The 16,907-nt window shown below is 53.4% G+C and overlaps 1 protein-coding gene across 6 annotated transcripts; it reads right to left on the bottom strand.

The window, feature by feature from the left end:
- Positions 1 to 1,696: 1,696 nt before the first annotated feature.
- On the bottom strand, positions 1,697 to 9,049 carry DES (desmin). 6 transcript variants are annotated; one of them, XM_021702795.2, is made up of 9 exons: positions 8,397 to 9,049; positions 7,305 to 7,365; positions 7,092 to 7,187; positions 6,778 to 6,939; positions 6,471 to 6,596; positions 5,834 to 6,054; positions 4,492 to 4,535; positions 2,698 to 2,780; positions 1,697 to 2,476 (listed from the first exon to the last, which is right to left on the bottom strand). In XM_021702795.2, exons 1-9 carry the CDS (start codon positions 8,972 to 8,974, stop codon positions 2,435 to 2,437), a joined length of 1,413 nt encoding a protein of 470 aa, XP_021558470.1. In that variant the 5' UTR covers positions 8,975 to 9,049; the 3' UTR covers positions 1,697 to 2,434. The 6 variants fall into 6 exon arrangements, with proteins under 6 accessions (XP_021558470.1, XP_044769693.1, XP_044769694.1 ...); XM_044913758.1 differs by having other exon boundaries at positions 5,834 to 6,033; positions 8,397 to 9,041; XM_044913759.1 differs by having other exon boundaries at positions 5,834 to 5,985; positions 8,397 to 9,041.
- Positions 9,050 to 16,907: the final 7,858 nt, after the last annotated feature.

Genomic DNA, 16,907 nt, shown 5'->3' with positions numbered 1-16,907 from the left:
GCGAGCCTGGGGAGGCGACTTCTGGGTTGTGGGCGTCACTTCCTGGGGGACTTGCCATCTGACTCTGAGAGTCTAAGATTTCTAGATTCTTTCCACTTTCGTGACTAGTCTACACCTAAGCTTTTTTGGAGGGTAGGGATGTCTCTAAGACCTTCCCTGACCTATGCGTCCCTTTATCCTTTATGGGATAGATGAGCGAGCGTACTCATTTAAGGGAAAGAAGAAATTGCTGAGAGGCTCCTGAAATTACTCACAGATACGTACACCACCTCTTATCCACCCGAGCCCAGCCTCACGCAAGCATTTCTCTCACAGAGAGACTAGCTCAGGTTCCAGGGCCCCCACCAGGCTCAGGAGTAAGCCCCTCACCCATCCCTCCTCCTATATCCCAGGGTGAAGACACTGCAAATGCTACTTCTAATTTCACTTGGAATTCCACTACGGGTTGATTGGGGGTAGTTCTGAGGTTTGCAGCGTTCATCCCACTAGGGCGCTAGGGGGAAAGAAATGACCACGGGTCACCAGTGGCAGAGGGAGGGGACCCCGGGTGTGCCCATGATGCTCCCCAGGGAAAGCTGAAGAATACCACAGAGAAGGGCGCTTTCTTATAGGGAGGAGCTGCTTAACCCAGAGGGAAGGGGCAATTTGTGAGCAAGGGTAGCATCCAAGGAGAGGGATAAAGAGACACCAGAAAGGCTTTGGAAGTTTCTGGAAAAAGCCAGTTAGGAATGTCAGACTAGGGAACTTAAGACTAAAGCCCTATTAGGTTTTGGATTCTTTTTTTTTCCCCCCACAGACTGTCTGAATTTACCATGTTTGTGATCCCTACCCTCTTTTTCTCTCCTTTAAAGAGTAATCTCTTAAATCTGTGAGGACTAACTTGAAGGCCGAAGCCTATATGGATCCATCAAGCTTCCTAAATCTTGGACCCAACTGGAATTTATTTTTTGGAAGGACTGAAAAGAGACAGGCTTCACTCCTGTCCCCCCATGGCTACCCAATGGCCCCCAAGCCTATACTTCTATATTAAACGTTCCCCACAGAAACCTTTAACATACCTGCGTTAATACTTTGTTCCAGGATTTCCTCATTTTTTTCCATATGTCCTACATTCACCTATACTTACCAAATTCTCCCCAAATTTCCCTTTGGTATTTTCCTTGAGATTGCATTGCATTGAAAGTCTAGGTTAACGTAGGATGAAGTGATATCTTTAGAGTGTTTGAGTCTTCTTCTCCAAAAACAAGATAGAACTTTCTATTTTTCTTAACATTGTTATTTTTCCTGAATCGGCCCTTGTCCATAGAAGGTGCTCAGGCAGATTTAATGGGAGGGGGCTGTGAGCTGCTTTGGGGAAGGGAATAGGAGAGCCCTACTTCAGAGCCCGTCTGTGTCTGTCAGAAAGAACAGCAGGTGCTGTCCCTGGGGCCTGATGGTCTGAAGCTGGGGTAGGGGGCCCCAGGGGGGCATTCCAGGAATTGGGGCCTAACAGGAGATATTCAAAGCTCCCTAACAAAAGCCCCCTGCCCACCCATCCCCACCATAGGCCACATACACACAGCGAGGCTGAGAGGTTCTGGGAACAGGAGGGGTGAGAGGCCCCGGGGGATGGTCTGAGTGGGAAGGAAGCCAGCACATAGTCCATCTCAAGGGGCCCCTGGAGACGACCAGGCAATCAACACATCCAGGGACGTGCTAGGCTAGTACTTCTCTTTTTATTGTTTCTGTCCAGAGCCCCTGCTGCAGGGGAGGGGCAGGCACGGAGGGGGGCATCCCTCCCCCTGCCTGAGACCACTCTCTGCCTCTCTCCTCTCCTCTCCTCTCCAGCATCTCGTCCACCCTCTCTCCTTCTGAATCTCCTGCTCCCACATCTGGCACCTTCTGGGGTTCCCTCTTGCAGCCCCTGCTTTCTAAGCCCACCCTGGAGAAGGTAGGGGCCATGGGGTCCATTTCAAGCCCCCATTCCCACAGGGGCTAGTCTTCCAGTCACCTGCCCGGCTTGCTGGGGAGGCTGCCCTGTCTCTCTGACCCAGGCTAGGGAGTAGGGAGTGGGGAGGTCTATAGGTTCCATCCTGATCCTGTGGGGTCCCAACGCCCTGCTCTGGGGCCCTCTCCAAAGGCAGAAGCTAGGGCCTGAGGTCACCGAGGTGGGAGGGGACAGCTCTCTCCTGGTTCCATGCTCACTCTGCAGCTAGGAGCCAGGCTCACTCATTTCCAACATCCAGGACTCACATGGGTGGGGCTGCCTGTGCCTGGGCAGGGGTGGGCCATGGCCCCTGTGGGGGCCATGCGTGGTGGTCGGTGAGCAGGGGTCAGAGGCTGTGAGGGGAGCACTGTGGCTGGGTGTGGTGCCCTGGGATGGAAGGAGGCTGGCTTCAGGAGGCAGTGAGGACAGGGGCAAGGATGGTCTCTGGTGGCAGAGGGGTCTCTGGCTTTAGAGCACCTCATGTTGCTGCTGTGTGGCCTCACTAACAACCTGGGAAGGAAGAGAAGCCCAGTCCAAAACAGTGCTGGCAGGAGAATGGAGCCCCAGCCCTGGGTTGTCCCCCCCGCCCGCCCACTCCAGTGTAGCAGGACCCCCTCTCCCTCCAGGCAGGGCCTTGAACCAGCACAGCTGGCGGAAGGCACCTGGCTGACAGCCTCACAGACATACCGCGGAGCCCCCAGCAAGCTAAGGGAACCAGGCAGATGGCTCACCTCCCCATCCCGGGTCTCGATGGTCTTGATCATCACCGTCTTCTTGGTATGGACCTCAGAACCCCTTTGCTCTGGGCTTGTTTCTGTAAGAGATCCATCCACACACTCAGCCTGGGCCACTCCAGGGACTGGGAGTCCATCCCTGGTCCCATGGGATGATCTCCCAGAAGACTCCTACCCCCTCAAGATGGGCCTATTACTTTTTCAGCAAGACTTTATAGCCTGCCCTTAAGCCCAGCACCCAGCAGGTGGCTCTACAGACACTGAGGCCAGTCCCATGGCTGAGATGGGCTCAGGAGCCAGTAGACGTGCTCCAGCTATGAGCTGATTCAGGAGAGTGGGGGACCCCTGAGGCCCCAGGCCACCCAACGTTCCCATTCCTCACACACTTCTTCACTCCCTCTCCACCCCCGGGGTCCAACACAGCCTTGCATGAATTTGTACCCTGACAGAACCCCAAACCCAGTCCCAAGATACAGTTTTGGAGGACCTCATGGTACCCAGCCCCCTTTAAGAGTCCAGATGAGGGGCGCCTGGGTGGCACAGTCGGTGAAGCATCCAACTCTTGGTTTCGGCTCAGGTCGTGATCTCAGGGTCATGAGCTTGAGCCCCACATCAGGCTCCATGCTCAACGCGGAGCCTGCTTAAGACTCTCTCTCCCTCCGCCCCTGCCCCCTGCCCCTTCTCTCTCTCTAAAATAAATAAATAAATCTTTAAAAAAAAAAAAAAAAGAGTCCAGATGAGTAAACCATGTCTTAATGAGAGACAGCCAGGAGTCAGTTACTGATTCACTATGCTGGTGGCCAGTCCCTTGCCTCTCTATGCCTCAGTTTCTTCACCGTGAAACCCTAACAACAACGCACTACCAGGGCCACACAGCTATTGATTTGAAAAAGCATTAAGCGGTTTCAATTGCAAGGCTCACACTTGGGTGTCTGCATAAACTACTAAAAAAGACGTTCTGAGTTTTATAGGGCGGGTCAAATTTAGGTCCTGAATATTATGAGTTTGGTGTTCATGAATCACCTCAGCGAGCAACCAGCCTGTGATGAACGTTGTAACTCGGCGGAGCACAGCGTTTATTTTTCCCAATGGAAATGAACATCGAAGACAAAAAAGGTTTGATCTAGGAAAGGCGACACTGCCAAGGACTCCGACTTGCTTTCCTAATGTATCATTATAGCATGTTTTTCTGCTTTCTGGGGTTGGAAAGCCACTCGATCTGCATATTATTAATGTCAGAATGGCAGAATGCCCTAGGAGCTCGTTCTTTTAATTGTTTGGCTTTGCTAAGGTTTGGCTTCATTTTTTTTTTTTTAAACGTGCATCCAACATCTTGCTCCAGCAAACTGGATGTGTTCAACAAGCAGCTGCGGGGTGGGGGTGGTGGGGGGTGCTTGGCAATTTGCCAAACAATGGCTGGTGGGTGCCTTGTAGCCCAGGGTGTGTGGCTCTAGATGCTTCTGCTGCCAGACCCCCAAGGACACCCCTGGTACCCTCAGAGTTTGGGTATATTGGGAATAAAAGCTGTTTGCCAATGTTCAATAATCCCAGAAGGTGCAGGGGACATGGTCAATATAATATAATACCATGAAATAAAATAAAAAGCTCTCTCTGTTAGAAGGTGCCCCTACCTAAACTTCCCCACCTACCTGCAGCAGCCCCCTTTCTCTTTCCCAGTTCCCAGCCCCGTCCCCACGGTTCCATCCCCCCTCCCTGGCTGGCCTCGGGCAGTGCCCATGCTGGACTCCTGCCCCCTGCCACCCCAGCATCCACCTGCCAACACGCACTCACCTCGGAAGTTGAGAGCAGAGAAGGTCTGGATGGGGAGGTTGATCCTGAAAGGGGAGAGATCAAGCCCCCGAAGGGTTAGGGCCCTCTATCTCTCCCTGTGACCACCCATCAAAGCCTGCCCTGGTCCTCACTAAATGCCACTGTCAGCTGTCCCTGTCCCACTCTAACACCCCCACTTTCACACTGCTAAGGGCACGGGGTCAAAGGGCAACTCCAGCTATCCCAGGAACTCTCCCTTCTGGGAGCTGTCCCCTTCCATCTCTGACCTGCTGGCCTGACATCAGTACTCCCGACCCCCCTGCCCTCTCTAGTTCACCGGGATCTCCTTCTTCAGGCACCGCAGAGTATATCAATAACAGCTGTAGGCCACATCCATCACGTATGCCCACCCTCCAGCCAGGCTGGGAACCTCTGGCCCACCCATGGGAGGGCTAGTTCCAGGGTAAACGCCATCCCCATTTATGCCTAGTGCAGGGAAAATACAACACATTTCGAGCTGCCTTAAAAGGTCATTATATGTACATGTAATTCTATGAAATCTGACCTCTCTTCATGTGCAGGTCTGTATTTAAACATGCCTGCTGATTATTTTAAACTTTAGATATTGCTGTTTTTATGAGTATCAATAAGCATCAAATTTTTTTTTTTTGAGTAATTGACCTGTTTTAAACTGAGGTTAGGTTTACCTACAGTGAAATGCACAGATCTTCAGGATGCAATTCAGTGAGTTTTGATCAGTGTCTACATCAACGTAACTCCCAGTCTAAATCAAGATACAGAACATTTCCAACACCCCAGAAGAGTTCCCCTGCATTGTCTTCTAGTCATATGTCATTTTCAGTATCTAGAAGTGAGTCGTTCTGAGCATGTCATGCTATCTTTTCCCGTGAGCTTGTGTGTGTGTGTGTGTGTGTGGGTGTGTGTGCATCCTTGGGCATGAGTCTCTGCCCCCTCCTTCTTAGCCTGTGTCCGAGGCTCTCTCTTTGTCCCTATCTGCCCCCTCCCTTTCCTTCCTCATCATTCCCCACTCTGCTTTCATCTATCCCTTGACTGGCAGGAATATTTTATGACTGGTTGCTGAACATGGTTTTATATCGCTGCTCTTAATTCTGAAGGTGGATGAGGGAATACTTCCTTTTCTCTTTTTATAGAAGCTATTAATTAAATCACTTTTTACCCAGGTGGCCTTGGTTAATTCTCTGCAATTAATGGTGTGGTGGCCTCTTGTATAAAATTATTTCCAGATCTTGCTAACGTGATCCTGAACCCCTCTCCCCTCCCGCCCCTGGGGGCAGGAATGGGCCCCTGGGCACTCCCCAGAATCCCCCCACCAGCCCCTCACCGGCTTTCCTCGCCCTCCAGCAGCTTCCGGTAGGTGGCAATCTCCACATCCAGGGCCATCTTGACATTGAGCAGGTCCTGGTACTCGCGCAGGTGGCGGGCCATCTCATCCTTGAGGTGCCGGATCTCTTCCTCCAGACGCGCAATGTTGTCCTGGTAACCGCTGGCCTCACTAGCAAAGCGGTCTTCCATCTCGCGCATCTGCCTCATCAGCGAATCATTCTGCAGGACAGCGACACCCAGGTCAAGGAGAGGCATGGAGGGGTGGGCATGAGGGGCCCAGGGTGGGGAGAGACACAGCCTTGGGGCTGGGGCGCCACCCCAGATGGTAAGTTCCGGGAGTTGGCACACTCTTCTGAGCTAGGGAACCATGAACTCAAGTGAAGTCTTCTCTGGAAACCCAGAGAATAGAAGCGATAAAAGGAAGCATCCATGTCTTTTCTCTCCACCACCCCCATCTAGGAGACCCCTGATTCCTGAGAGTTCAACTGAGAATCCACCTGTCTGTTTTCACCCCTGTGAGAGATGTGAAGAGGCAGAGGCCCAGAGAGGGTGTGTGATGGGAACCAAGGTCACGGAGTGAGAGTGTGAGCTGTGGGCCAGAAGGAGCGGGCCGGGCAAAGTGGGCAGGCACTCACAGTGCCCTTGAGGGCGTCGATCTCACAGGTGTAGGACTGGATCTGGTGTCGGTACTCCATCATCTCCTGCTTGGCCTGGCGCAAGGCGTCGTTGTTCTTGTTGGCTGCCTGGGTCAGGTCGGACACCTGAGGGCAGGGAGGGGTACTGAGATGAGGAGGCTGCAGGACGCAGGTAAGGGATGGCAAGGGAGCCTGCAGACCCTGGCTCACCCTCCTCCCCACGGAGAGAGCCACAGGAAGCACCTCCAAACAGGGATGGAGGGAGAGAGGGGCCAGAGGGGCCAGGCCCCTGGGCCAGGTTGCCCACCTTGGACTTGTACCATTCCTCAGCTTCTGAGATGTTCTTAGCCGCAATGGTCTCATACTGAGCCCGTATGTCCCTGAGGGCTGCGGTGAGGTCCGGCTTGGACATGTCCATCTCCACCTGTACCTGCTGCTCCTGAAGTTGAGCCTGTAGCTCTCGGATCTCCTGCAGGGCACAGCCGGGCCTCAGTACTCTACCAGGCCCCACCCACACGGCACCCTCACACCCCGGTTCCCAGAGCCTTGCATGGCTCCTCCCCCTTTCCAGCTGTTCTCACCAGGGTCTAAGGACCCTGAGGAGGAAGGCTGAAGGCATACCTCTTCATGCACTTTCTTAAGGAATGCAATTTCCTCGTTGAGAGATTCAATCCTGCGCTCCAGGTCAATTCGAGCTAGAGTAGCCGCATCCACGTCCTAAGAGTGGTCAAGCAAGAGGGAGAGGGTCACTGATAACCCAGGCAGGGCAGGGGGAGACCAGGGGCCACCCAGGGTCAGAGGGGTAAACCTGCTGGGGGACCAAAGAGGGCTCACCGCTCGGAAGGCAGCCAAATTGTTCTCTGCTTCTTCTTTCAACTGAATCTCCTCTTGCAGCCTGGCCAGAACAGACAGACGGAAAGAGACAGTTGGTGGGGATAAAACTGGCCGTGGGGATGGCCAGGTGGGGGCTGCCCAGGGAGTAGGGCTCAGGACACCAGGAGGAGGCCTGCCTACAGGGTAGAGACAAGAGGCCCTGCCCACCCAGGGAGGGGACAGGAAGTGGCCCAATTTCTTCCCCAGAGCCACACCCCAGAAGTCTATGTCCCCACCAGATTGTGACCTCCCTGGGATTAGGAACTGTGTCTATTCTATCCACCTCTATGTTCCTGGTTCGCAGCCCTAGTCTGGCCCACGTAGGTGCTCAATTATTGTTTGCGACCCGGGTGGTAGGACAGTGATTCTGCTCACTTGGGCTGTCAGAAGCAGGACCCACGAGTACTTGCTCTATTCTTGTTGCCTTTTCCTACTGGAAGCCTGGTGAAGCCCACCATCAGGCCCTCCAAGCTTTTTGGGGGCTGCGGCTAGCTCCCTCCTCTTTCCTCTAGCTTATCCATTCCCTTTGTGGAATGGCACAGCCTCAGCCTGGCCTAGAGACCAAGATCTGCTCTCTACCCACCTCCCCCAGGGCAGACCACAGAGGAGCTGAGAGCTACCACTTAGACTCCCCACCCCCTGCCCTTCACAGCTTGCCCCAGATTTTCCTTGTCTCCTATCAACCCCCTCCCCTCCCACCCCGCGACTGTACCGGGGCCTCCTCCCTCCGCTCATCTGCCTGTCCCCCATCGACACCACCCTGGCATCTTAAGATGCTTTTAAAGGGGCTGTCCACAGGGCCCAGGTCTCCCATTTCCACCCCGTGATGTCCCCAAGAAAACTCCTCCCTTGCAGAGTGAGAGCATGAGGGAGAGACCCGGAGTCCATCTCCCCTCGGGGGACACCGGTAGATGACTCTCTCCCCTCAGCGGGTAAGAGAGTGTCGCTGGCGCCCTGGGGGAAGCAGGCCCTGACAGCGACGCCCCAGCCCCGTGGCCTCGCCTCCCGTGCCCAGCCCACAGAAAGGGGGTTCTGGGAGCGCTGGGTCCTCACTTGGCCTTGAGCCGCTGCAGGTCGTCCAGCAGGTTGTCACGCTCGACGTCCACGCGGGCGCGCTGGTTGGTGAGCACCTCCACCTGGCGCCGCAGCTCGCGCAGCTCCTCCTCGTAGATCTCGGCGACCCGCGTCGGTTCGCGGCCCTTGAGCCGGTTCACCTCGGCGGCGAGCGCCGCGTTCTGCTGCTCCAGGAAGCGCACCTTCTCGATGTAGTTGGCGAAGCGGTCGTTGAGCTCCTGCAGCTCCACCTTCTCGTTGGTGCGCGTGGTCAGGAACTCCTGGTTCACGGCGTCGGCCAGCGAGAAGTCCAGCAGCTCGCCCGCGCCGTAGGAGGAGGGCGCGCGGGCCGACCCCAGCCGGCTGGCCCGCAGCGCCCCCAGGCCCCCGGCCCCGCCCGACGTGCGCGACATCTGGTACACGCGGGACGTCACCGAGCTCGAGGAGCCCTTGGTGCCGAAGCCCGCGCGCGGGAACACGGGCGAGCTTAGCGGGGAGACGTGTGGGAAGCCCCCGGCCCCGCCGAACGTGCGGCGGTAGGAGGACACGCGCTGGCTGGACGAGTAGGCCTGGCTCATGGTGGCGGCGCGGGCGAGGCTGGGCGGCACGGAGGGGGCGGCGGGCGGCGGCCGGCTGGAGAGTGGATGCGTCGAGGGAAGACAGGGCCTCTTAGCCGTCTGCACTATTTGTATCCCTCCTGACATCAGCGCCCGCCGCCCCTCCCCTGACAGCTGCAGGATCCCGCTGTCCTGCCAGGAAGGGCGGCCGCTGGCGTGGGGGCGGGGAGGCCAGTTCCCCCGCAAGAGGCCCGCGCCCCTCCGCCGGTGGGAAGGGGCCCGTAAGAGGTGTGGGACAGGCTGGAGGACCTAGGAGGGCAGAAGATGGGCAGGCCTGGCAAACCCTTCACCCGGGGCACAGAGCACGTCTGGAATCCCTAGGCAGGCCTCTTTCAGCCCTAGGGTGCCGGCCTCGTCCTGGGGGGTAGTCAGGGGAGAGAGTGGGGGAGAGGTTTCCACTTAGTTCGAGGGTGTCCGTTTTGCTCTGAGGAGAGACTTTGGGTCATTTCCTGGAGGAACAATGCCTAGTCCCAAGAAAGACTCAAAATCACTCCCCCCCAAAGATTCTCTAGAACTGGCCAAGGTTTGGGAGGACTCAGGAAAGACAGGCATCCACCAGCCAGGCGAGAGGAAAAGGGTCTCTAGGCAGGCAGGGAGGCTGGGAGAGTACCCTGGGGGGCAGAGAGCAGTCCTGGCCAGAGCCCGCCTGCTCAGATATGTCCCCTGGTACCAGGGCTCAAGCCCTGAGCCTCAGTTTCCCTCTGGGCTAGTGCAGGCCCTTTTCCTCCCCCTCTTCGGGGTAGGGCAGAGTCTCGAGTTTATAAACAACAGGGTGATTTCCAGAAAGGGCCTGGCACCCTCTCAGTTTCCAGTTACTATGTACTCTCACCCCTACACACCAACTTCTCCTGGCTTCTGCCCCCTTGTGCCCACCCCCACCCCTTCTCTGATTCATCCCCCTACTCACATCACCCACACCCACACACACCAGGGGTTTGTATTTTGTCAGGAGCCGTGTGTCAACCCAGCCATCTCTCTGGCAGCAACAACTGCCAACCCGGCATACCAGAGCTGGTATTTATAGAGGAGAGTGCATCAATCTGGGAAACAGGCCCACAGGAGAGGCGCTCTGGGGGGTGGGGGTGGGGGCGGGTACCTGAGGAGGCCTGGGGGTCGGATGGCCCAGGCAGGTTTGGGGTGATAAGCCCCAATCACTTCCCGCCCCCATAATGCCCCAAGCCCCCAGCCAGAATGGAGTCCCACAGAGGGCTTGTCCAGTCCTTCATAGCCTTCCTCCTCCCCGGTACAAGGTCCTGGCTTACCCCTGAGGACATCCCCACTTCTCCATGAGCACTGGCTGCCTCCCTACACCTCCACCTGGCACTTTGCAGGCCTCTCTTAGACCTGACCCTTTCGGAATGCCAACCTCTGAAGTAGAGTGCTGGTCCTACCCCAGCTCTGCCATCAGCAGCAGGCCTCGTTACTAGCAGGCAAGTCCTTCACCTTTCTGTGTCCTCCACTATCAAGGGGAAGTGGTCAGCCTGCCATATCTACCCTACAGGCTTTGAAGAGGCTCGAATAACAATATGCAGGGGCACCTGGTTGGCTCAGTCCATTAAGCATCTGACTCTTGGGCTCAGGTCATGATCCCAGGGTTGTGAGATCGAGCTCCGCATCAGGCTCCATACTGGGCATGGAGCTTGCTTAAGATTCTCTCTCTCTCCCTCTGCCTCCCTGCCCTCCACTCTAAAAAAAATAATAACAATATGCAAATAATACCTTACATACACTGAGCACCCACTGTGTGCCACTCTGCTGAGCACCCCCAATCCTCCAACAAAGCTATGAAGTAGGAACTAATATCATTCCCAGTTTATAGCTCAGGAAGCTGAGGCAGTCTGACTCCAGAGCTGTGCTTCCCCCCCCCCCCCCCCCCCCGCAACAGATGTGAATATGCCAGGTGAACTGTAAAGGACTTTGTTACTGCTGTCTTCTCAAAGCCTTTCCACACTAAGTATCTAATTTTTATCCAAGAGACAGGCATATGAGGTGGGTGGGGAGTTCCAGATATTCTTATCCAGGCTTCCAGTCAGTGCAAGCTGTTGTGTTCTGGTTATTTTTGTGTCTCGTCTCCCCAACTAGATTGTAGGCTCCTGGAGAATTTTAGAGACCATGTGGATCCTTAGCATATCCCAGGCAACAACCGTCCTTGTTGTAGTTCCAAGTAGCCTGCAAGCTTTCTTTCCCATTCCCTTATTTTGGTAACAAAGGCTTCACACACAGAGAACACTCAATGGGTGGACAGATGACCCAGTTCCCAGCCAGTCTTACCAACTCTATCCCTTGGACTGCAGTGATTGGCTCAAGGGGTGACCTGGACCTGAGAAGAGCCAATCAGAGACCTTCCCTGGAATTTATAGATGGAACAGGGATTACTCAGCGGAAGCCTGTGGCAGCCATGTTTCCAGCCCCGTGGGGCATTCTAGCACTAGGAGGAATGGGAGGTCAGCACACAATGAGAAGCAGACACACCTGGAGAGGAGAATGCCAGGCAGGAAATCCTCAATTCCAGCTCCCCAGGAGCCCTGGTCTGCAGCTCTACCCTTGACTTTGTGAGCCCCGCACCCCCCCACCCCCCCCCCGCCGTGTCCTTCCTGACTTTGGGGCCAATAAACTTTTCCTTTTTTTTTTTTTCCACTTAAGGCACTTGGTGCTGGCTCCTGTCACTCGTAGCCAAAACATTCCTGACCAATCTCTTGTGGGAGACGGTGCACCCATTTCCACACTACTAGGGAGGCCAGAACATTTTCGGGAGTCCTCTCTGTGAACCGTCTCCAGACCACATAAGGAAATTGCCCTTCCGACCAGCCCGAGGCCTCAGTTCGTGGTGAAATGAAGCAGAAAACAAATAAATTATGTCACTTATTCTCTAGTCAAAATCAACATCTACCAGACTTGGCTCTGAACCACTTGGGGCCATTTCCAAACTTCAGTTCCAACCCTGAGAATCTGCTACCATGGAGGGCAGCAAAACAACACTCCAAGGCTCGCACAGCAGGTGAGAGAGGAGTGCTCCAAAACATGTTCTGAACTGGGCAGCATCTCTGGAGTCAGGGTTTCACCTCCCCAGGGGACTACTTAGAAATGGACACACAAAAAATATTAATAATTTATCTGGATGGATAATGGACTTGGCACATATTTCAAAGGGACGCCATTCTGTGGGATCGTATGCTTTTCACTCTGGTGATCATATGCTTTGGTGCACAACACATTTTCATCTTGATGAGTCCAACTTACCTATATTTTTCTTTTATTGCCTGTACTTTGGTGTCATATCCAAGAAATCACAGCCAAACTCAGCGTCATGAATTCTACCCACTATGTTTTCTTCTAAGAGTAAAAGTAAAGTTTCATGTCCTTGATCCATTTTAAGTTCATGTTTGTATGTGGTGTAAGGTAAGGGTCCAACTTCATTTTTTACATGTGAATATCCAGTTTTCTCAGCACCATTTATAGAAGACTGTCCTTTCGGGTGCCTGGGTGGCTCAGTTGGTTAAGCGACTGCCTTCAGCTCAGGTCATGATCCTGGAGTCCCAGGATCGAGTCCCGCATCGGGCTCCCTGCTCAGCGGGGAGTCTGCTTCTCCCTCTGATCCTCTTCCCTCTCATGCTCTCTGTCTCTCATTCTCTCTCTCTCAAATAAATAAATAAAATTAAAAAAAAGAAAAAAGAAAAAAGAAGACTGTCTTTTCCCCGGGGAATGGTCTCAGCACCCTTGCTGAGAACCATTTAGTCGAATGTGTGAGGATTTATTTCTGGGCTCTCCGGGCTATTCCATTGGCCTGTATATCTGTCCTTAAGACAGTACCACACTGTTTTAATGACTGTAGCTTTGTAATAAGTTTTGAAATCAGGAAGCGTGAAGCTTTCAACTTTCTTCTTTTTCAGTATGGTTTGGCTATTCGGGGTCCCTTGAGATTCCATGTGAATTTTAGGATGGATTTTCCCATTTCTTCAAGAAATCATTGTGGGATTTTGATAGAGATTGCTTTGACTCTGTACGTCACTTTGGGCAGTATTGACAGTTTAACAACAGTAAGTCTTACAATCAATGAATATGGGATGTCTTCCCATTTATTTGTGTCTTCTTAAATTTATCTCAGCAATGTTTTATAGTTTTCGATGAACCAGTCTTATGCCTTGTTGGTTACGTTTATTCCCAAGTATTTTCTTGTTTTGATGCTTTTGTAAATGAAATTGATCATGTGGGGTTTTTCCTTCATTCTGTAAATATGGTATCTTAAACTGATTGATTTTCATATGTTGAACATCCTTGCATTCCAGAAATAAATCCCACTGGGTCATGGTGTATAATCCTTTTAATATGCTGCTGAATTTGGTTTGCTAGTGTTTTGTTGAGAATATTTTTACATCAATATTCATAAGGGACATAGGTCTGTAGATTTATTTTCTTGTGGGTCTTTGTCTGGCTTTGGTATCAGGGGAATGCTGGCCTCATAGAATGAGTTAGGAAGCATGCCCTCCTCTTCAAATTTTTGGAAGAGTTTGAGAAGGACTGGTGTTAATTCTGAAATGTTTTGTAGATCTCACCGGTGAAGCTATCTGGTCCTGCTTTTCTCTTTGTTGGGAGATTTTGAGTCATTCTTCTTAATATCCTCATTTGTATTTCACTGTATGGATTTGCCATAATTTATTTAGCCAATTGTTAATTGATGGACATTTACACTGTTTCCATTCTTTTGCTATGATAAACAGTGCTGCTATGAACATCCTGGGGACACAGTTTTGAATTTATAAATTTTGACAAGCTATTTTTAAAAAATAGTCACATTATTTTAAGGTCACGCTCTTCCTTGAGCTAACTGATGTGGGAAATGGGAAGTCCCACTAAGAAAGACCATTTCATTCAGCATTTTCAGAAGAAAGGGGACAGTTTATAAACTTGTGTATGCATTACGGTGCCCAGTACACTGGATGTTATCAACACATTTTGTCGAATCAATTAAAGAAGAAAGTCAGTCCAGGGGGTGCCTGGGTGGCTCAGTTGGTTAAGTGTCTGCCTTCAGCTCAGGGCATGATCTCAGGGTCCTGGGATCAAGCCCCAGGTTGGTCTCCCTGCTCAGCGCAGAATCTGCTTCTCCCTCTCCTCCCTGCTTGTGCTCTCTCTCACTACCTCTCTCTCTCTCAAATAAATAAATAAAATCCTAAAAAAAAAAAAAAAAGGAAGTCAGTCCTACTTTTGCTTGAAATCTTCCTGGATTACCCTGACCTTGGAGAGCCTTGGGAACTTGTGGTTAGAAGTGACTTCAAAGATCACAAGGCCGGCCTGTCCGATGTCCTTACTTCTCAGTTAAGGTTGAAATCTCTCTGGTGACTGTAGCAAGCATGGGTCCAGTGGGAACTCAGTGTCTCTAGGCAGCCCATTCCATTCCACTAAGTCATTGAGTACCTAGCACATCTCTGTCATGGGACAGTGGACAGCTCTGGTATTAAAAAACATTTCCTTAAGGGTGCCTGGGTGGCTCAGTCCATAGAGCATGAAGCTCTTGATCTCAGGGTCTTGAGTTCAAGCCCAATATTGGGCATGGAGCCTACTTCAAAAAATAAAATTAAAAAAAATATATATATATATAAAAGAAAACATTTCCTTATATTTGAACCCAGATGATGTGTCTCTGCTAAGCCACTTATTCTAACTTGGGAGCCAAGCAGAGCAAAGAGAACTCCACCTTCACAGACCAAATATTTGGGAGCAGTACTTGTTCCTCTTGGACACTTTGCCTGTTTCCCCATTTTCACTCTCTCCCTTCCCTGAACTAATGAACCAGCAAAACCCAAACTCATCATGACCTCCAAGGCTCCATAGGACCGGCCCTGCCCACCTGATCAATCTCAGCTCACTCACTTCCCCTTTGGGCTCACCCCACTTCAGCCACACTGTCCTCTTTTCTATTGCACGACCCTGCCAAACTCTTTCCAGCCTCCAGGCTTTTGCATTTGCTGTCCCCTGGCTTCCCCTACGCTCAGTGTCTGGGGGGCTTATGGATGCCTAGGCAGATCTCTGAACCTCACAGAGGGCTCCCTAGAACACAAGGGCCCTGACTACCATAGGACGTCCCAGATCCCATAGATGGCTTGGAAGGAGGGCAGGTGACTGGCATTGGTGGATGGCTGGGGTGGGGACACTGACCTGGCCAGCATGGGGCATTTGGATTGAGGAAAAACTGAAAGAGGTCACAAAGGAGAGGACCAGGAGCAACTCTCCCACCTTGCCATGTCTGGGAGCACCTCACCTACCCCAGGCCGACCCCAGGATCCCCCCGGTGTGAGGCAGTCCTGATGCCTCCCCACAGGGCACCCTCCCTCCACCCACTGACCCCCACCTCGAGGGTGGCCTATGCCCTGTTCTCCAGGGCCCATCCTCCTCCTCTTTCTGTTTCCCAGCCAGGCCCCTTGTGCTTCTATCCCGATCTGGGTTGGGCCAGGAGGCAGCCATTGCCTGAGGGCAATGGGGACAGTGTGGCAAGTGTGAACCCCAAACCCTGGTTCTTGCCTCAGCTTTAGCACTTGGTAGGGAGGTAGGAGGCTCAAGCAGGGGGGTGTGGGTGAGGGGTGAGGCTAAGATATGGATGCTCATCCTGGGGGTTCACCCACAAATCATCTGTGGGGCCCTGTCATCCCCTGTGAAAGGGGATCAGGCCAGGTGGCCTCTGAGGTCCCCTCAGCTTCTGACATCCTGAGTCTCTGGGCCAAGGGAGTGGGAACAGTGAGTGGTCCTCAGCTGAGCCCTTTGCTCTTGGGTGCCTCTGCGCCTCAGTGCTCCCAGAGCCCTCCTCCCAACAACCCCCTTCCCCACTGCCCCCCCATTCCTCTCGGCTCTAGTGGCTGCGTAACCTCCACAGGCTGCTGAGCAGCCCAGAGTGACTGTAAAAGGGAAGGAATGTCCAGAGGCAATTGTTTCTTCCTGATATCACCGGGGGGGAGGTTGGGTTGGGGGGCCCAGCAGGACAGTGGCGTCAGCATTCTCCCTGAAACTCATCTCTCTCCTGCTGCACTGCTTGCCCCCTTCCCCAGGCTGGGCGGGCCATCCACCCCTCATCTGTCACCCTCTGCCTCTCATGGGTTTAAGACCTTCAGGCCACCATCTCTCTCCATGTAACCCCAGAACTCTTTCTGGGCCCCTAGCCTGACCGGCGCCCCCACTCCATTCTCATATGCCCCTCCTCCACCTCCACCTCATCGTCCCCACACCCCGACCCAGCTTCTTCCCCGGGAAGGCCCACAGCCTGGCCCCAACCCTGGCCTGCCCCACACTCCTTTTACAGACATGGAACGCTGCGGGTTTTCTGCCAAAGTAGGAGAAGTCTGAGGCCAATCTCACCTCCTCCCAGCCCCCAACTTCTACCAAATAGGATGCCTTGAAGGCTGGACGGGGTGCGGGGGCGGGGGTGGGGGGGTAGGGCTGAGCTTCAAGGGGAGGGGCTACTGAGATGGCGGAGGTGAAGGTGCCTTGTGGGCTCTCAGCCTCCTGGACGCTTCAGGTGTTACTCACATCAGTAGGAGATGGAGGAGCAGAGGGAAGGAGAAGGGGCTTTGGTAGCATTAGGAGAAGTCCCCGGGAAGGCAACCTGATAGGGCAGCATCCGGCTGGGATTTGGGAGGCCAGAGGCTGGGGCCAGCTCTGGATAAGCTGTGGGACGGGACTGCGCATGTCCCTTCTCTGGGGCTCAGTTTCTCCTTATTTAAAGTGAAATATCCTGGACATTCTTCCCTGCTCTGACGCAAGGAGAGGAGAGAGAGAGGCCTTTTTCTTCTGAATCGAAGCTTCAGTGCCTCCCTGGGCAGCCTCGCTGGGAGCCTCTCTGCTCACCACAGATTCACCATCAAGGGGGACCCAGATCTCTGGCCCAGCCCCAGGATGGCCCCTATCC

This window comes from Neomonachus schauinslandi, chromosome 3 (assembly GCF_002201575.2).
Source record: "Neomonachus schauinslandi chromosome 3, ASM220157v2, whole genome shotgun sequence".
Classification (NCBI taxonomy): Eukaryota; Metazoa; Chordata; class Mammalia; order Carnivora; family Phocidae; genus Neomonachus; species Neomonachus schauinslandi.
Note: the sequence above shows the minus strand (reverse complement) of the source record. Positions and strands in the feature narration are given on the sequence as shown.